Raw genomic sequence first — 17985 nt, 5'->3', positions numbered from 1 at the left:
AGCTAGTTAAATTATAGCAATCTTTGCTTAACTTGCATCTATGCAGATAAAGGATCACTTGCCTAATGTATGTAAATCGGTGTCCTTCTTTATCCTCTCTTTGGGCAGTGTGTAAATTTGCTGCCCAAAGAGAAAGAGTCGGGATAGAAAGGGCATGAGAGAGTGTTCGCACCCCTGCCCATCAATCAGGCAGGACATTATTGCTACAGGGTAAGTGACAAATCCTGGTTTTTCAGGCCCATTGGACCAGGCTCAAGAGGAACTGTTTCTAATATGTATGATTCATCCTTACTACATACACAATCCACACTAAGAAAACAAGGGAGAATCTATGGGAAGAGGAGGAGGAGGAGGAAGGCATTAACATGTTTCTCCCTCCAAGCTGAATGCATTGAGTGTGAGACAGCTAGACAGCTGTAGGAAACTACCAGGAGTTTATGGACAGCGAATGTGCCTGGAAGGGCACTGAAGAGGAAAGTATATTGTCTGCAGCAACTTATGAAAACTGCTGGCAACAGCTCAGATCCGGTTTAGTGTGGGAATGAATGTAGGAGTAGCGTCAGGGGTGTGGGCGATGGAGTAGGCAGTGGAGAGTTACTAATGTTTGCTTAGGGTTGATTATAAGCTGAATCTCAGGTTATTCAGCACTTTTCTCATTTATAAGCTCCAGGGATTCCTATGACTAACTCGCCAATCACTGACTTGGCAGCAAAAAGGTACAAATGTCTCATAGCAAACGGTCCTTTGAACAATCACTAGTGTTTTTAAAGAGGTCAGGCACTGATTTAATTCTGCCTGCCTCTTTACTCACAGTTTATGAATGATGTATAAAACAATAATAATGAGCAAACTATGTACTGTTTAGGCTTTGACTTAGGTTCTGGTTTGAGTTTTAAAGCAATTCCATCAACCGCCCCAGAGATACACAACCACCATTCCCCAGCTGACTGTGGTCAGATGAAATTATATATGCTCACTGGTGCAGAGAGGAAAATTACCCTGCGTGTTGCAGTGGTTCAGCAGCTCAGGACAAGGGCTTTGCATGAATAAAATGCAGCCAAGGAGTGTCATGAGCAGGCTAAAAGGGTGACAACGTTAAGATCAATCCTATCTATAGCAACAAGAACAGCCCTTCCCTTTACACTAGCCCAATGTTTACATCCACAGGACAGAAGCATTAACATGAGAACAGTCCACAAACTCTCTGAATATTGATCAGGAATAGATAGATAATGAGCTTGAAGGTAAGAGGTAATTTTTCCCATGCTGACAGGCAAAGTGAATTTAAATAATTAAAATTTAAATAATTTATTCAAATCAAGTTTCCCATTTTGAGATGATGTAGTTGTCAAAAGTGTGCATCCTAACAGAATGAAAACGTACTGGGTAATAGCTAAATCAAACCTGCATAAACCCTGAGGGCATAATCAAAAAAAGTTTTGATTTTTATGCCCTTTGATTTATATGCCCTTTGCAGTGCAGGTAAATACAATTAATTAACATAGGTTCGGTTAAGTTTGCATGATTAGCAAACTTTATGTTTGACCTAAGGCAGGGATGGGCAACTTGTAGCCTTCCAGATGTTTTCTCCTACAGATCCCATTAGCCTGTGCCAACATTGCAGAGATGAGACAGAGTTTAGTTCTGCTTTCTCTGTATACATCCTGTATACTAAGCAAGTTAACATAGAATCAGAGCGAGTCAGAAGAGGCCTCCCGGGCCATCTAGTCTGACCTCCAGCACTAGCCAGCTCCGCTCACAACACGCCCACCATGTGCATGTCCAGCCTATCTTTGAACACCCTCACCGATGGGGCCTCAACAACTTCCCGTGGAAGCCCATTCCATACCCTCGGGCTCCTGACTGTCAGGAAGTGCTTCCTGGCATCCAAATGGAACCTTGGCTCCCTGAGCTTTGCTCCATTGGAGTGCGTCCTGCCTTCCTCTGCAGGGGAGAACAGGTTTCTACCCATCTCCATGTGACATCCCCTCACATACCTGTATGTCGCCAACATATCCCCTCTGAGTCTCCTCTTCTCCAGGCTGAAGAGACCCAGTTCCCTCAGTCTCATCTCATACCCCATCCCCTGCAAACCGGCCACCAACCTTGTGGTCCTACGCTGCACTGACTCCAACCTGGCTATATCCTTTCTGCAATGAGGGGCCCAAAACTGAGCACAATACTCCAGTTGCAGGCGCACCAGAGTCATATAGAATGGTAGTAATACCTCTCTTGATCTAGAATCCACACTTCTGGCTATGCAACCATTTACCTGAATGCTAAGGTTGCAGCCCACTGCAAGCTTCTTCAGAAGACCTAATGAACCAAGTACTGCTTACTTTTCAGCAAATGTGGAGCAGGATCCAATAGGGGGCTTCCACCCCTACAAATTCCTTTCTGACCACCAATTTCACTGTGTAAGCTGAGTGTCCTACATGCAAAAGAAAAATTTAGTGATTTCTGCAGGAAACCACTCTAAAAGTGGAAACACTTGTTTCTGCAAAGAGGCAGAAAGAAGCATCTCTACTCATTCAGGTTTACCCAGAAGTACTAAATTGATGCTTTGCAAGTGGGAGGGGCTTCTTGCACGATAGAATTAGTGGGGTGGAAGAGTTGTGGGGGGGGGGGAGCAAACATGTTCAGAATTTCCCAGAATCAAGGATCAGTGTATACTGGGAAAAGCAGTGTTTTTCTGTGAGATGGAAAATAAACACTTGTGTTGTTTGGTTGGTAAAATAATTGAAGTTCATAATTTGAGGACCGAATATGTCATAGAGCGCAAGTAGCTGACGTCTAAGATCCAGCTCAGTGGATGATTCTGGAGAGTGAATGCATGAATAATTTACTGTGGTCACAAACAAGAGAAAGTAATATAGCAAAGCCAATAAAAATGAATACAAAATATTAATATGTGATAGGAACAGAAATAAAACCACCAAGGAACCCAAAGGGAAGTATTGCTTGGTTCTCTTGTGGATGAAGAATTTATCTGCCCACTCAGTAATATGGATAACGGGATGGACAATGCCAGATACTCTGGCCTACAACTCCCCGAACCCTCTACCACTGGCTATGCTGGCTAGGGATGATTGGAACTGTAGGCTCAGAGATTTGGAGGACTACAAGTTACCCATAGGATCAAAGTAAAGGTTCAGCTAATCACACATAACAAAACTAAGCATATCTGCCATAGCGTTATTTACCTTCCTGGATGTACACAAAGCTCCAATTCAGATCAGGACCATGAAACCCTAGGAAAGGGTGCAGTTAAACCTCCCCCATTCACTTTTGTCCCAAACTTCCACACATCCACAGATTTAACAGACGTGGATAGAAGGTATTCTCCCTTGGAAACATGGAGGCTTTTCTTAATTTGTATAATCCTCATCTTAGGGAAGGATAGATCTTCAAGAGATAGGGGTCGGGGAAAGGAGTTTAATGGCTTTACAGAGTATTTAACATTAAATGTGATCAGTTGAACATTTATTTTTCCCCTTAGACAGAAAGATAGCAACGTTTTAGTGTGTCTTCTGGGGAGAGGCCTTCAAAAACTCTCTTTAGGCTCCCTATTCAAATTGCATTGTAAAGAAGCAAGGTCGATTCCACAAGGAGAAAGGACAAACCAGATGTTATACAAATTACACAGCGCATAGCTGAAATTCACCTTATTTCTTTATTCTGGTATATGTATTTGTGGCCCCAAATCAGATTATGACCACTGTGCCCTGCAAGAGAAGGTTAAACTGCCTCTCAGTTTTCCCTGAATTCCCTGTCCCCTGGCTTTTAAAAGAAAGAAAAGAAAAGAAATTTTACTGCTTCCAATAGATCCTCCCCTTTCCTTTTTTAATACCACCCTTTGTAGGGGTATTTGGGGGCAAAATATGATAGAAAGGAAAGTTTAACCATCTCCTCCTGAAGCACTGTGGTCACAATCCAAACTGAAGGCATGTACATTACACTGGAACTTTAAAAAAAATGGACAGACCTCAGCTATACACTTTATTGTAGTGGCTACTTGATCAGTGTGATGTGCAGTTTGGTTCAAGTCAATTATTGAGTGCTATCCTGCTGCACTGGCGAGCTGGCAAAGCAAGAGTCCAGGGGTTGATTGTGGTAAGACCCAAGATGGTACTTCTGGGATCCTAGCATCTGTGATAACATGCTAGGTCATGGATCCAGCAGGAAGTGCATGATTTTTATGGGGAAGGAAAAGACACCTTGATATCATAATTAACTGTGCCACATGTGGGTTGCTGTGTCATCTTAAATTGGTGACAGTGAATAGCAGGGGTGGATTTCAAATCACCCTGGAAGAAGTCACAGGTTGCAAGGTGGCTTGAAAGACAGCCCTACCACCCTCCATCTTACCTTTAATTTTCACCCCATATCTCAGATATTTTCCCTGTGATTCTCTCTCACACCTGCTCTCTCTCTCGCTTTCCCCTCATCCCCACTGCATGAAAACCAGTCCAACTTAATTATTTGATACACAGCCAAACTGGTTAATTTTTAAGATATTTTTACACTGCAATTCCATATATGTCCACTTAGAAGTAGTAAGCTCCATTGAATTGCATTGACATATTTTCACTACATTCATATTTTACACTAAGGTTGTTTTTTAAAACAATAAAAATAAATTCAAACTTCCCATTTTTATTTTTATTTTAGAAAACAATTTTAAGACACAACATTTCCAGGTGACCAAAAAATGATACAGTTTGGAATAAGACTGCATAGTTTTATTTTAGCAGTGATCTCATCCTATACTATTCTTTTGTCAAGGGAGTTTGAAGCATATTTTTACCTAGTGAAAGATTGTAAAGGTGCCAGCAACCTTAACATTTTCATACAAATAGGAACCATTTCAGATAAAATGAATTCGTCCTTGAAATTTTAATTTATACAATCAACTAGTTCCCCTGTTCGGTTCAGCCATAGTCTCAGGAAGGAAGGAAGTGTGCTTAAGCTTAGCTTTTACTTTGATAAACCATTGTTCAGTGTGCTCTTTTGTGTGTAGCATGATTATGAAATATGGATTGGAATATTATCATGAATAATAACACACCGTTCGTTCCTTAAAAAGGAGATTGAGCAGTGGTTGCTATATATATATATATCAACCACTGATTATAAAAAGCAACAGTCACTGTGCAAAGGATGTTGTATAAACATACCACCATTACCCATTTTACAAGGTATGAACCACACCATTACCCATGTGCTGCTAATAATATAATTTGGGAGGTGTAAAATCATGAGAAAATGATCGAGGGCTGGTATGGCTCCACAATATTCTTCCATTCCACTGAGCAGATAGGTGGTGGCAACATCCAGCAGGAGATGAACAGCAGAAATGCTCCATCCCAAAGGTGCTTTGGCCCCTGTGGTGCATCTGTGCATCAGCAAAAACTGAGATATTTGCCCTGCCATCAGGACTGCGATGGACCTGACATGTAGGACGGGACCAGCTTCCTTGCTCCACATGGAGTGCCATACCTCAAGGACACCAAGTGCGCCACCACTGTGATTTTTAAAATAATAATTTATTTATGTGGGGACAGGCCTTTTCTGTGGCAGCACTCCAATTATAGAACTCCTGCCTTCACAATTTGCAAACTTTAGAACATCACACACAACCAGATTAAGAGGGTGGAACCAATACATTTAAATTCACTAGAAAACCAAGTGAAACAAAGATGTTTTAACAGCCTGCCAAACACAAAACAAAGAAGGGACTATCTGATGTCTTTAAAAAGGGAGATTTCCATTATGGAGATGGCCTTGCTCCATGTTTCCACCAAGCTACTTTCTGCTGGCATAGGACATACAGAAGGATCTCCAGAGCAGATCAAACTATACGAACGATGATACAAATTCCTATTAGGCAGCCCAACATTCCAAGTAGCAAAGCTAATACTTATTCTCCGATATCACTCAGTGATTATGCTCATAGGCCAAACAATATACAAAACTCCCAGTTAATGCTTTAGTTTGTGCAGTTCTGGAGAACTTACACAAAGCAGAGCATCAACTGGGGATTATGTATATTGCCTGGCCAATATATATAATCACTGGTGTAAAGTGTGGGTGTGTGTATCTCATACATAAAAAATATGGAGCAATTTAGGTCATTACCCTTCCCCAATGCCCAGCCACAGATGCAGAAAATTTGAATTGGATGCATTATTTGGTGTGACAATGGGGATTAAGAGTATTTCCCTTTCCATGATCTTGTTCAAAGAGAAACTAAGTTTGGCACTATGCCTTCAAATTGTGGTGAAGATTCCTATACCCTACAAAACTAGTCTGAGTTACTCTTTCTCAAATGATTTCTCCAGAGATTCTTTCAGATTATTACCAGCACATGGCTTAAGACTGTTTTCTTGCTGTGTAGGAAATAGTCAAAAGCTACTTCTTCATATGATTTTTTCTACCACTTTCTAATTAAAGTGGTAGTGAAAATGTTTGGAAATGCTAACTCTAAGTAATAGTAATGGACATTAAAAATAAATTTTCTATTTTTTTCCTATTTTATCACTGCATATTAATTGTGTTGCTCAGACAAGCTCCTCATTTTTATGAAAGTACCCACATTGAACTCTAAATATCTTTTTCTTCCTCTTCAGTTAATGTTTATGCTCATCTGTTTTGCATTTAGCATTCTTATGAGTCATTTCACTTTGATAGGAACACTATGCTATAGAAAACTGCTGCTAATATTTTAACTTTTAAAATCAAGAACTGGCTCATGGTTTACCTAAAAAGTTATAGCTTGAGGAAAAAACAATGCTACATGTATTGTCTTGTCAGCCGAAGTTCATGCCTGATAGGTGCATCTAACCCATGTGCAGCTGGATACTTGTCCCTCTTTTTCCTATCACATTCTTTTCCCAAGTTTAATTATTGCATTTTGGAAGCAGCCTCAGTGGAAGGATGACTTATTCTATAGGATGCTCAGCACTTCCTTACAGCTGACATTTCACCCGGACAAAAGTGCTGTATTTGTTTTTCTATCAACATTGCTTGATTACTTCTTATGTTCTTTACTGCATGCATTTCCTGAGAGCAAAAGCATTTCTTAAAAAGTTAAGCAAAACCTACCAGAGAATAAGTACTTGGGGATGTGTGTGTGTGTGTGTGTGTGTGAAAGGTTCAGTTGAGTGAGTTATGCAAAAAAAATGTACTAAGCAACCCATAAAATTCCAACAGTGTCCTAGAGAACAAATTTATTTCAAAATACGCCTTTTGAGTGAACGGGTACAGCATGTGACTAATAACTGAATCACTGGTTGAGGTGGAATGAGCCCGCTCCACTTTGAAAAGGAAGTGCTTTGAGGGCTATCCATGACTATTAGACAGAAGCCTCCTAGAAAGCTGGCTCACTGCTGCTTTTTCTCAAAATACATTTCAGGGGTTCCCCACCCCAAGTGGTGTTGACAAAGAAAACCTAAGGAAATAAACTAATTTTGGAGCATACGTGGCATCATCTATGTTAAAACAAATAAAGGCGAGGCTATGAAAAAAGCAGAAAAGGGCTGAAGATCTTGCTGCTTGGATCTTGGCTCCCGAAACATTTAGGAAACAGGTTTCTGGGAGTGGCACCTACATGGGGCAGGTGGGAACTCCTCAGAGACCAGAGTGAAGCCTAGGACAAGCAAGTCCTCCAGGTGCACCATTTCATAACTCTGATCATCTCCAACCAGTGATGGTCATGCTAGCTGACAATGCTGGTAGTTGGAGCCCAACACATCTATGGCCATATACATCTTTTCATGTAAGAAAGTATGTTATTCCACAAAATCCAGAAATTAAGTAGTTCCTATCTTGCCACCTTCCCTTTCTTTCAGTCCATTTGTGTGTGTCTTTATTTACTACCTTTTATTTTTAATATTTCCCCTTTTGCTAGATGCCACAGAGTTCTTTTACAGCTACTTAAAATACAACAAAGGATCTAGCTGTATAAAAAAATTACTGATGAGAAGTTAACTATCAAAAATCCACACTAGGGATTCATTAAGACCAACAAACCAATCCTGAAAAAACAACCACATTTTCATGTTCTTCAGAATGCTGCATTAAGCTAGAGTAATATCTTAAACAAAACTGGGGCAGGGAAGTGGGAAAAAGTTGGCATCAGAATTTCCTGTCACTATTTTCATCACAATAGAATGCAGACACGCTATTTGGCTCTTCTCTCCTGGAACTGCCACTTATTAGCAGCCGTTTCATTTGGCTGTTTGGCTTTCCCTCTTACCTGGACTGATTCCATTCCAAGTTAAAGAACTGGTGCATGAGCCTCTCTTGGCTCCCTATCTTTTTTTAGCCTTTTGTTTATATTACACTGCAAATGTGCGCTCCTTACATCCTCAGAATCACTCTGCTTAGTCTTGCAATTACCCCTCACTACTTGCATGCCTTGGTTCAAATATAAGTATTTGACCCTGTACGATTCAACAGAGAGTTGGTTTTTAAGCTCCACTGAAAACATGCCTGCCATGGTTGGTGCTTATGCATGTATTTGCAGATGTACCCCTTGAAGGGAGCAATGTGCTTGCTTGTACAGAGCTGAAAGTTATGAGAAAACTAGAAAGGCATCCAAATTAGGTCCAAAAGAACTAGAATTATTCTTGTGAAGCCAAAAATGGTTTTATTCTGGACACACATACAAAGCTACATCGCACCCCAGTGGCAGTGGAGGTTAAGGCAGCTGGTGCCAAGGACTAAGAGCTATCTCATCCCACCCTCTGTATTTGCATTGCCAAACACACATTTGCCTGAGAGGGTGTGTAGAAGAAAGCCGTACCTAGGAAAAGCTTCTGACCACCCCTTTCCGGTGCCTTCTGTTTCTTGAACGCACCAGGCTTTGTTTTCAGCTGAGTTATGTTGCCAATTACAGCCCTTTTATTTCTCCCATAGAACTTCAGTCGAAAGCCCCCTGAAAAATCAATCTCACTTCCTCCAGCCCCTGGGCTACTTGTGTTGGTCACAAGACTAAAGAGTGTGACAAATTGATGGAACTCAGGAAATGCCCTATGCAACATTAATTTTTGAGCTAAAAGTAACCACTTCCCAACCCTCACCAATGGCAAAGGACATCCCACTGAAACCAATGGGCCATCCTTTGAAATCAAAGAGGCTTGAAAAATGATTGAAATAAACAGGAAGTAAGATGCTTAGCTTTGAATACATTATGATTTAATTTTTACATTAATTTGCCCTTTTTCTTGTCAAATAATGCAGGGGGAGAAGACCTTTAGCTCTGTTCCTTGGAACGCATTCACTTCTCATGAATGCCTTATTGGTATGACTGGAAACTGGATGGCACCATTGCTTAAAGAAATACTTCCCATTATTAATACAGTTCTGCACAGATAGATCTGTTCTTTATACACAGAACAAAATCAACTTTTAAAAGGAATCTCTGTCTTTTTAAAGAAAAATGTAAAAACAAAAAGGTCCTTGCATGTGAGCAAGGATATTCTTTTGTAATCAGGCTTTCAAATATCAGAAGTCACTCAAGTCTACTAATGTATTCTGGGGAAACACTTCTTCCATGGATTTACACTGGGGTCCAATAGAAACCCTTTTAGAAGGCATTCAGATTTATTAGCAATGACCGGATGCGATCACAAAGCAACCCTGAGGAAGAAAAATGAGCGGATTTCCCATTGAGTCATATTTGGATATGATCCAGTCATTGGTCACATAACCAGATTGATTCATTAAGAAGCAGTGAATCCAAGCACAACTGAACAGAGAAAGATGCTCAAGCACTCATTCCTTTTTTTTCCTGGTAATGACAAATTCATCCAATCATGAGGTCAGCAAATTGCTGATTCCATTATTTATCCCCCCAGCTCCCTGGGTGCGAATCACTTAATCATGCTACAAATGTTATTTGCAAAAGGTTACTGCAGAGAAAAGTTTACATAGTTGTACACCGATGTAGGATACTTTTTAAAATTGATTAATTTATAGGAAAGTACTATTAGGCATTAAATTAGGAATTTTGTTTCTGTATGATAGGAAGCAGCAGGAACTGGCCCCGCTATTCATACATGCATACACACATATGGGGATGATCTATATTTTTCTTTCCATTCTAAAACTTACTCCCTATTATACAACATATGAGGAGGGGAGTGTCAAACAGGCTCCAGATTATACAAGGAATGTCTATGACCATATTACTTCAGTGCTGTATCAACTGCACTGTTTGCCAGTCAATTTCTAGGCCTGATTCAAAATGACTTAGGATCACTCTACCTGTAGCAACATTTTCTCCCATATGTTGCTACTGAACTGTCCACATCTTCTTGACAATGAAAGGATGGGCAGCTACATGAAAAGGTGCCCTCTTTGTAGCCTACCTATTGTCATCCCTGTATACATTTAGACACCAGTTAAGACTCTCTTTTTTAAAGAGGGCACTTAGCCTTGAATTTGTTGCTTTATTAATATTGCTGCAGGCTCCTTAAATTTTTAAATAAATGTTAAATGTTTTAATTCTATATTATTATTTTGAATCTTGCATTCTTTTGCCATATCACTTATTTATTTGGGACTATATTGTTGCTGTTTTTTGGCTTTATGATTGTAAACGAATCAGAGGGCATTTGCCAAGCGGGCAATATGTAAATCTAATAAATAGGCTGATAATTAGATTAACTCATGTGGGCAAGGGGGCTCCAATGCCGCAGTTTGGCCATGGGGTTGCAGGTAGGCTTGTATCTTCCTCCTCACGGTATCTGCTCATCCAATACAGTTGTAAACAAAATGATTTCCGTGAAGGCGCTGCATGTCTAAACTCCTTTCTCCTTCAAAGAAAACAAGCAGAAGGGCCCTACCTCAACCAGTACATGCTTTGCATAGAAAAGCTCCCAGAGTCAGTTCTCAGCATGTCCAACTAAAACTGGCCAACAAAGAAAACTCTCTGCCCAAATTCCTGAATGGTCACTAGCATTCAGGTGTTAAACTAGTTGGACAAATATTTTTACTTGGTCTAAGGCAGCGTCATATTTTCCTAAAATTTCTCAGCGTGTTCTTGTTGGACCATGTTTAGGGGGAAATGGGGTGAACCTTCTTCATACTGCATTGTCGTTAAAATGATTGTTACTTGATTCTGATGTTATCACCTACAAATATATAGAATTGCAAGTTCTTAGTCTCCAATTTGTAATAAAATGGAATATCACAGCTCTTTGTAAATTTTTAAAATTAAAAATTGCAAAAAGAAAAAAAGTTTGCTATTTTCGGCCGCATTTAATCCCATGAGGGGTTCTTAAAGGAACGCTATTAAAATATACCCAATACCAGAATCTGTAATGTGGTCCCACAAGCACCAAAGTGCTCACATAACCACCATTTATGCCCATCTCACTCACCATTCTCCTGATTTTAAGTTTAGTCTTAAAAGTGTTTATTAAAATATTTTAATGAGATTGCCATATTGCAAAGCAAAACACTGACCTACAGCCCAATACTTTATTGGGGTTCAAAATTGAAGTGTTGTGTTTTGGAGATCCGTCAACACATCTTGCTCAAGTTCTTGGGAAAAGTATTTTTCATTTTATCCCATCAGTTTGCCTTCTAGGACATGGCCATGCCCACGATGGCAGCCATTTTGTGACAGTCTAGTGTCACAAATGTCACATGCTGGTGACATTCCCTCAACGTTTCAAATGTGCCCATCAATCCTTGCCTCAGTGTCTCTATTAGAAACAACATGATTTGTCAGATAATTTTCTATGTCAGAGCAAAGGCTAGAAATGCCTTGTTTCATTTTTAAAAGCAAGGCGTTTTTTGGTTACTTTTAAAGAGAGGCTGTCAGACTAGATTTTTGTAAGGAACAAATGTTGGTTTTGCATTAGCAAAACTTAAATTGTTTTAAATGGCTATTTAACTATGCATTCTGCTGATTTCATGTTTTGCCATTCACTATTGATTAGACTATTTAGAATAGCAGTCAGCTTCACTTATGTTTCTTTTCCCAGTTTTCTTGGACTAACACTTGAGCCATAAACACCACATGGCAATTTGAAAATCCAAACCAAACATCCTTGTTTATGCTGATTTTAAAATAAAACAAACAATCATGAAATATATCTGTACCAATAGGCAATAGATTTCCCCCAAAACCTTCTCAAATAACAAAACTCTTTTGAGGGAAAGTCTAATGTGTACAACCATGAAAAGAATATGTTTAAAAAACAGCTAATTCCAACCAAACTTTTTTATGAATGCTATTTAAATTGATTACTGTTGTTTCAATTATTTCAATTTATGGACGACAGTATAACCAGGAGCAAAAATGTTTGCTGTAAAATTGTTTGAATTCTTTCTCCTTCAATCAACATTGTATGCTTATTTATTTATTTAGAACAGTATAACAATTGCTGGAAGTATTTACACCAAAATGTTAAAAGTGCAATAGAATTTTAAAAAATGGAACTAGAAATTCCTACAAAATAGCATATTTATAATCTTTCACTGTATCTTTATATGTGCGCGCACACACACAGGGGGTGGGGAGAGTGCAAGCGAGCGAGCGAGTGAACACACACCAACCTGGAACAAAAACAATTTTACTGTGGATGCAGTTGGATAATTTTTTTCTTGAGCTTAACAGATACCCATAGCGCCATCTACTGGACATATCAAAGCTCAAGATTGTACTTAACAGGTAGAAAACATGCCATTACCAAACTTTCACATATTTATATTTTCCAACATCATCCCTTAGAAAGAGAATGAAGTCCATCATTTTATTCATTGCTCTTCAATAAAAATTTCAATCAGCATCAGTTGGAAACTGGAGGGAGACCACCTACCCATGCTAATTGCCTACTGAATAGCCATCAGATGGTTATCACTTTTCACCACTGGGTTGCATTTGAACCAATGACCTAGAGGTGAAAAAAGATGACCTCCAACTGCTCTCTTCATCCAGGCACCTTTTACTGCATATGTTTTGCGAGAGTTTCAGGAGAAGATAAGAATTTTTTAAAATAGGAACAAAAGCTTTGAAACTTACAACCCCTTGTCCAATAAGTAACGTCTTGAAGAAATTCACCTTCAGTCAAAGTCAATTTAGTAATATTTCTTGGAAGCCAAAAAGCAACAGTGTTCTGCTCCATCACAATGAAAAATTATGTTATAACAGTCAGATTTATATCTTTTATCACCATAACTAAATGCTTACTAATCCACCAATAGCCTATCAATATTGCAACCATACTCTAACCTTTTTTGGTACCCTCCAAAGAAAGGCTAAATGAGCACCATTCTTTAGTTGTAATCACAGCAGCAACATCTCAGCCAAATTTAAAATAAAATATATTTTTTTTTAACATACATGTGTATACAAACATTAGAAAAGAGAAAAATGGCAGAGACATACTACTTCTAATAGTCTGTAGATGGAGATGAGGAAAGCTGATGTTTGCCCAAATAAGAAGGGGAAGAGGTGGTGTTGAGATGGCAAGGCAGGGCTTGTGAAATTGTGCGCCAGAAGAAGTGCAGCTTCTAGTGAAACTGGAGAGCTGTGAAGGTAGAAAAGAGAACTTTAAAGGAGGAAAAGAGCCGAAGTGGTTAGACCTACCTTGTTCCATGCAAGCGGGGCTCAAAGGACTTCACTTGCTCATTGGCCATAGATGGTTGGAAAAGCCAAGTGGACACAAGCAACCCACTGAAATCCCCCTGGGGTGGAAGTCTCTAGCTCTTTCAGTGATGCTGAGTGCCAAGGTGACAAAAGCTGGCCGGGTGGTAAACCTAAACTCAGTTGAACTCCTGGATTTCTGATGCTCATAGCTAGAATGTGGGCATCAAACAGAGGCTAAGCGATTATCAAGAAATTCTGAAGTCAAAATAATTTAGTTACAAAAACAGAATTTCAAGCCTTAAAGTGTGGCTTTTCCTTACACCCTGAGTACAGCAAAGAACTAATGAATGCAGAGTGTGGCAAAGAGACAGAAAATGGGAGTGAGGTAGGGGAGATAGCTAAATGACTCAAGAATTAAAAAGCATGGCTAAATGGTTGGCTTTCACTGCAGCTTCTGCACTGAAATTGTGTATATTTTCCATCCCACAACTATCAATGAACTCAAATTCTGCTGCCCACACAAAGGACACAAGTTCCTGTGAAACTGCAAATGGAGAAAGAGGCTGACAAATCAGGTCTAGAAGTGGGCATGGTAGTATAATGTTCCTTCTGGGTGTACACAGCAACATGGTTTCTGTGCAAACAAGGCAGCACCAGAGAACAGAAAATGGGCCCTGGAGATGTGAGTTAGGTAGCAGAGCAGAACAGGGGCAATACTGGGAGGAGGTAAAGAAAAACTGCCTTGGAAATGAAGCGACCACCACATGGACAGAGCAGAGCTGAAACTCAAGTTCAGCCCAACCAAACTCAAGTGCCCAACCAGAATAGAAAGAACAGGATGGAATACTGAGTACCTAAAGTCAGGAATCTAACTCTGGGGAGTGGGTACAGGGGGCAAGGAGAAGTGATTGGGACCACTAGGATACAATGTATACTGACAGTCCTTCTGTCTCCTTTCCTTCATCTCCAAAAGTGCCTCAACTTGATGGGCAAAAGCAGCTATTCAGCTGAAATGCAGAGCAGTCGTCCAAATTACCTGGAGAGCACCAAGTTGGAGAAGCTGGCTTACCTCTGTATGTTGCAATGAAGCACAGCAGTGGACAGCTCTTCTTAAAGCAGAAAGTTACAATAAAGTCCCACAGGACAGTATTAGCTGCTTTCCTTCCATAGCATTCCTTTCTTATCAGCATAAAGCCATCAGAGCTGTTCTGGAGGTAAACCTTTTGTTGCTACTAGTGAACTAGAACTGATAGAATTTTAACACAAATTTGTTTGTGACAGTATCTTTCACCATAGCACTGTGAGTATCCTAAATCATGTAAGAGGGGTGGGGAACTTGTGACCTTCATATATTGCTGGACTACCACTCTGATCATTCCTGACCACTGGCCATGCTGGCCAGGGTTGACGAGAGTCCCACGGAATCTGCAGGATCACCATTTCCCATTCCTGTCACAATTCCCAGAAAAAGGAGAAAACTACCCGCAGTTGTTACCAAATTGAGCGACTGTAGAACTCATAGTGCTTACATTCCTCCAAACTTATGGCAAAACTGATACATGCATATTAAAAGGTGAAATAGGGATTGGTCTAGTTGCCAATGGAATATAAATTAGCCTTTCTCAACCGGGTTCCTTCCAAATGTGTTGGACTACCATTCTGTTAAGTCCAATAGCCATGCTGAGTTGATGAGAGGAGGCCAGATACATGAAGACTACTTTGCATTCTTCATGAGAAGACCCCCTATGGGATGCTGCAAGATGCTCAGTTGAAATCTAACCTATAGACTGTTACCATATCAGGAAAATTCTAACAGAGCTTTCTAGAGAACTCGTTCAAGGAACTACATTTTCCCAGGCATAACATGCAGATCAACAGTGCCTGAAACACATCCAAAGAAGTGTCATATTCTTCACCAGTTGAATTTGAAGATGAAAAAATCATGAAAAAATGAGAACTTCCTGCCGCCTTCTGCTTCTGTCAAAGGCTGCATTATTTCTTCAATTTGAGTTTTTCCAGTCAAGAGAACAGTGTCATTTCTGCATCATTTTCCCCGATTTCATCATGTGCTGTACCATAAGTGTCTCAGGAGATGTTTCAAACTTCAGAACTAGTTGAAATTTGGTTTCTTAGCTGAATATATTTTTAATGATTGCTGTACTGTACCCTTGGGGCACTTATAAAAGGCAAGTTTTTAACTGATAGATAACAACTTTAATATGGTCAAAGACCAGCTTCAAAGTTTTTAATGTAAAGAGATCTTCTTACTTATATACTTGTACAGTTTGACAGGATAACTGAATCTCTTTTGTGCCATTTACTGATATAGAAATGGAGCTATCCTCTCGAGTAATAAAACCCAACTGCTTTCCACATTCAATTTTTCAAAAGTACAATGTACAACTTGCCATCAAAGTTTACAGTACTGAATTCAGTCACATCTACAATATTTTTAAAAATCTGAATATTTAGAGAGGCTAAGCATTTTATAGAACATATGCGTAAGTCCAACTGGGTTCTTTGGAGCTTGTACTCTGCTTGAGACTGCAGCTTTACAGTGCAGTTCTATATATGTCTATCAGAAGTAATCCCCAAGGAATTAAACAGGGCTTACTCTTAGGTGTGCATAGTACCGGAACTGTAAAGTCCTGCTGATTCAAAGGAAGAATGCAGCAGCAATCCTATGCACACCTGGATGGGAAATGCCCAACTGAGCACAAGAAATAGGGAAAAGAAGAAAAAAGCTATGGCTGCACAGTATTTGCTTAGTTCTTGCCCACTGACATCAGTAAAATCAATCATGTCCTTAATATTTAAAGGAAGTGCTAATTAAGCTTTTTTACCTACAAATACAGATGCTGGCCATCATCGAATACAGATGCAGCTGTGCTAAACCCATTGATTTTAGGGGGTTCGCATATATAAAAAATAGTAGCATAGGTTCGAAAGGAAAGAATTAAGACATAACATGATCATACTTGAATGTTGCTGTTACACCAGCCATGACTGAAGTACACATTACTTATTTGTAGCACAATCCAGTGAGTATTGGCTGTAACTAAATTTCACTGAAATCAGTAACAGTGACAAGATATTGTTTCTTAGAAAAGGCTCCTCTGGCCCCTAGACAGCATCTAGAGGGCCTAGGAATTTTCAGGTCCTTGCTCTGACATCAGAAAACAGTCCACCATCAGAGTTGGGACTCCACACTCAGAGTGCCCTCCTTTCCTCCTCACAGTTGTCATGGAAAGAACCACTCTGGCTGTTTCTCTGTGGTTATAGCAGGCACAGAGGAGTCTGGCACCACAGGGGTATGAGGTTTTCTGGCAGTGCCTTGGCCTCCTTCTCTCCCCTTCTGAAGCACCAGGTAGACAGCCAACATTGCAGGGCAGGAGAAGCAAAGGGGCAACGTTTGCTTCCACCCTCCCCCCCCCCCTCCTGCACAGGATGCTCATAATCCTCTGATTTTGGAGAGTATGGGTGTCCTCATAGGACTGCACCCTTACATGACAAACTGCACTTCGCAAAAGCTTTTGCCATGATAAATCTAATAGACATTAAGGTATTGCAAGACTTGTTATTTTCACTGCAACAGACCAACACAATACATATCATCTCTGGAAATTGAAACCAATGGGATTTAGAACAACTGACTGGGTACCTGAATTCCACTATTTTTAAAAGGATTTATTTCAGTTTAGTTTGATTGTACTCCAATTTATACAACATGTAAGATGGATGTTAAAGTAAATGAACTATACCCCAAGCGGACAGTTCCAAGAGTCTGAAGCAAAAAACTTGCAATTTGCCCCTGGATAGAGACATGGGCTTCATCTGGGGGAAGAGGGTCCCCATTTTTGAAATAGTCATTTCTACATCTTAAAACTCACTTGGACTCTACCATGCTAATCCCTTTGGTGCTTTGGGCTTATTTTTTCCTTTGCCACGCTTTGCCTTAAGTTTCTTCCTCTGCCTGGGGTTCATCCATACTGGATACTGTCCATGTTCATCCAGAAGAGTTTTCTTATTTCTTTTGGCATCCGTGTCCATCTTGGTATCATCTGGAAAAATAAGCCCATAAAGAAGTATGCTGCATGAAATGCTGTATCTGTTTGTTTAAAACTCTTAGAGCCAAAAGCTAATAAGAAGATGGTAATTGAATAAGGTAATAATTCAGCTTTATTGCTTATCATGGTGTTGATGGGAGAATGATGAATCGAGAAGAGGATGCATAAAAGAGTGTGTGTGAGTGCGCTGTATTGAAGGATAATAGATGGTCTCAAAGAAAAGGAGTTGAAAAACAATTTTGAAAAAGGAAAAAGAGAGTGGACAATAGGTCTGATTTTATATTTTATCAACAAATTGTATTTCTCTTTGTTTTC

The 17985-nt window shown here is 39.8% G+C and overlaps 1 protein-coding gene across 4 annotated transcripts in view; it reads right to left on the bottom strand.

Annotated features, from left to right (window-relative positions):
* The window catches only part of LLPH (LLP homolog, long-term synaptic facilitation factor), an 86725-nt gene that overhangs the window by 64182 nt on the left and 4558 nt on the right, over positions 1 to 17985 (bottom strand). For 2 of the 4 annotated variants that reach the window (XR_006413957.1, XM_044422874.1), the window contains exon 3: positions 17494 to 17664. Coding sequence is in view for 3 of the 4 variants with exons in the window: in XM_044422874.1 (XP_044278809.1) it covers positions 17501 to 17664 (164 nt within the window). In the remaining variant the exon portion in view is untranslated. Of the gene's footprint in view, positions 1 to 12352; positions 17665 to 17985 lie in introns of those variants that run through there. The other 2 variants (XM_044422872.1, XM_044422871.1) reach the window with 2 other exon arrangements.

This window comes from Varanus komodoensis, unplaced genomic scaffold (genome assembly GCF_004798865.1).
Source record: "Varanus komodoensis strain SLA01 unplaced genomic scaffold, ASM479886v1 scaffold13_1, whole genome shotgun sequence".
Classification (NCBI taxonomy): Eukaryota; Metazoa; Chordata; class Lepidosauria; order Squamata; family Varanidae; genus Varanus; species Varanus komodoensis.
This window is presented reverse-complemented; position numbering and strand designations above follow the sequence as displayed.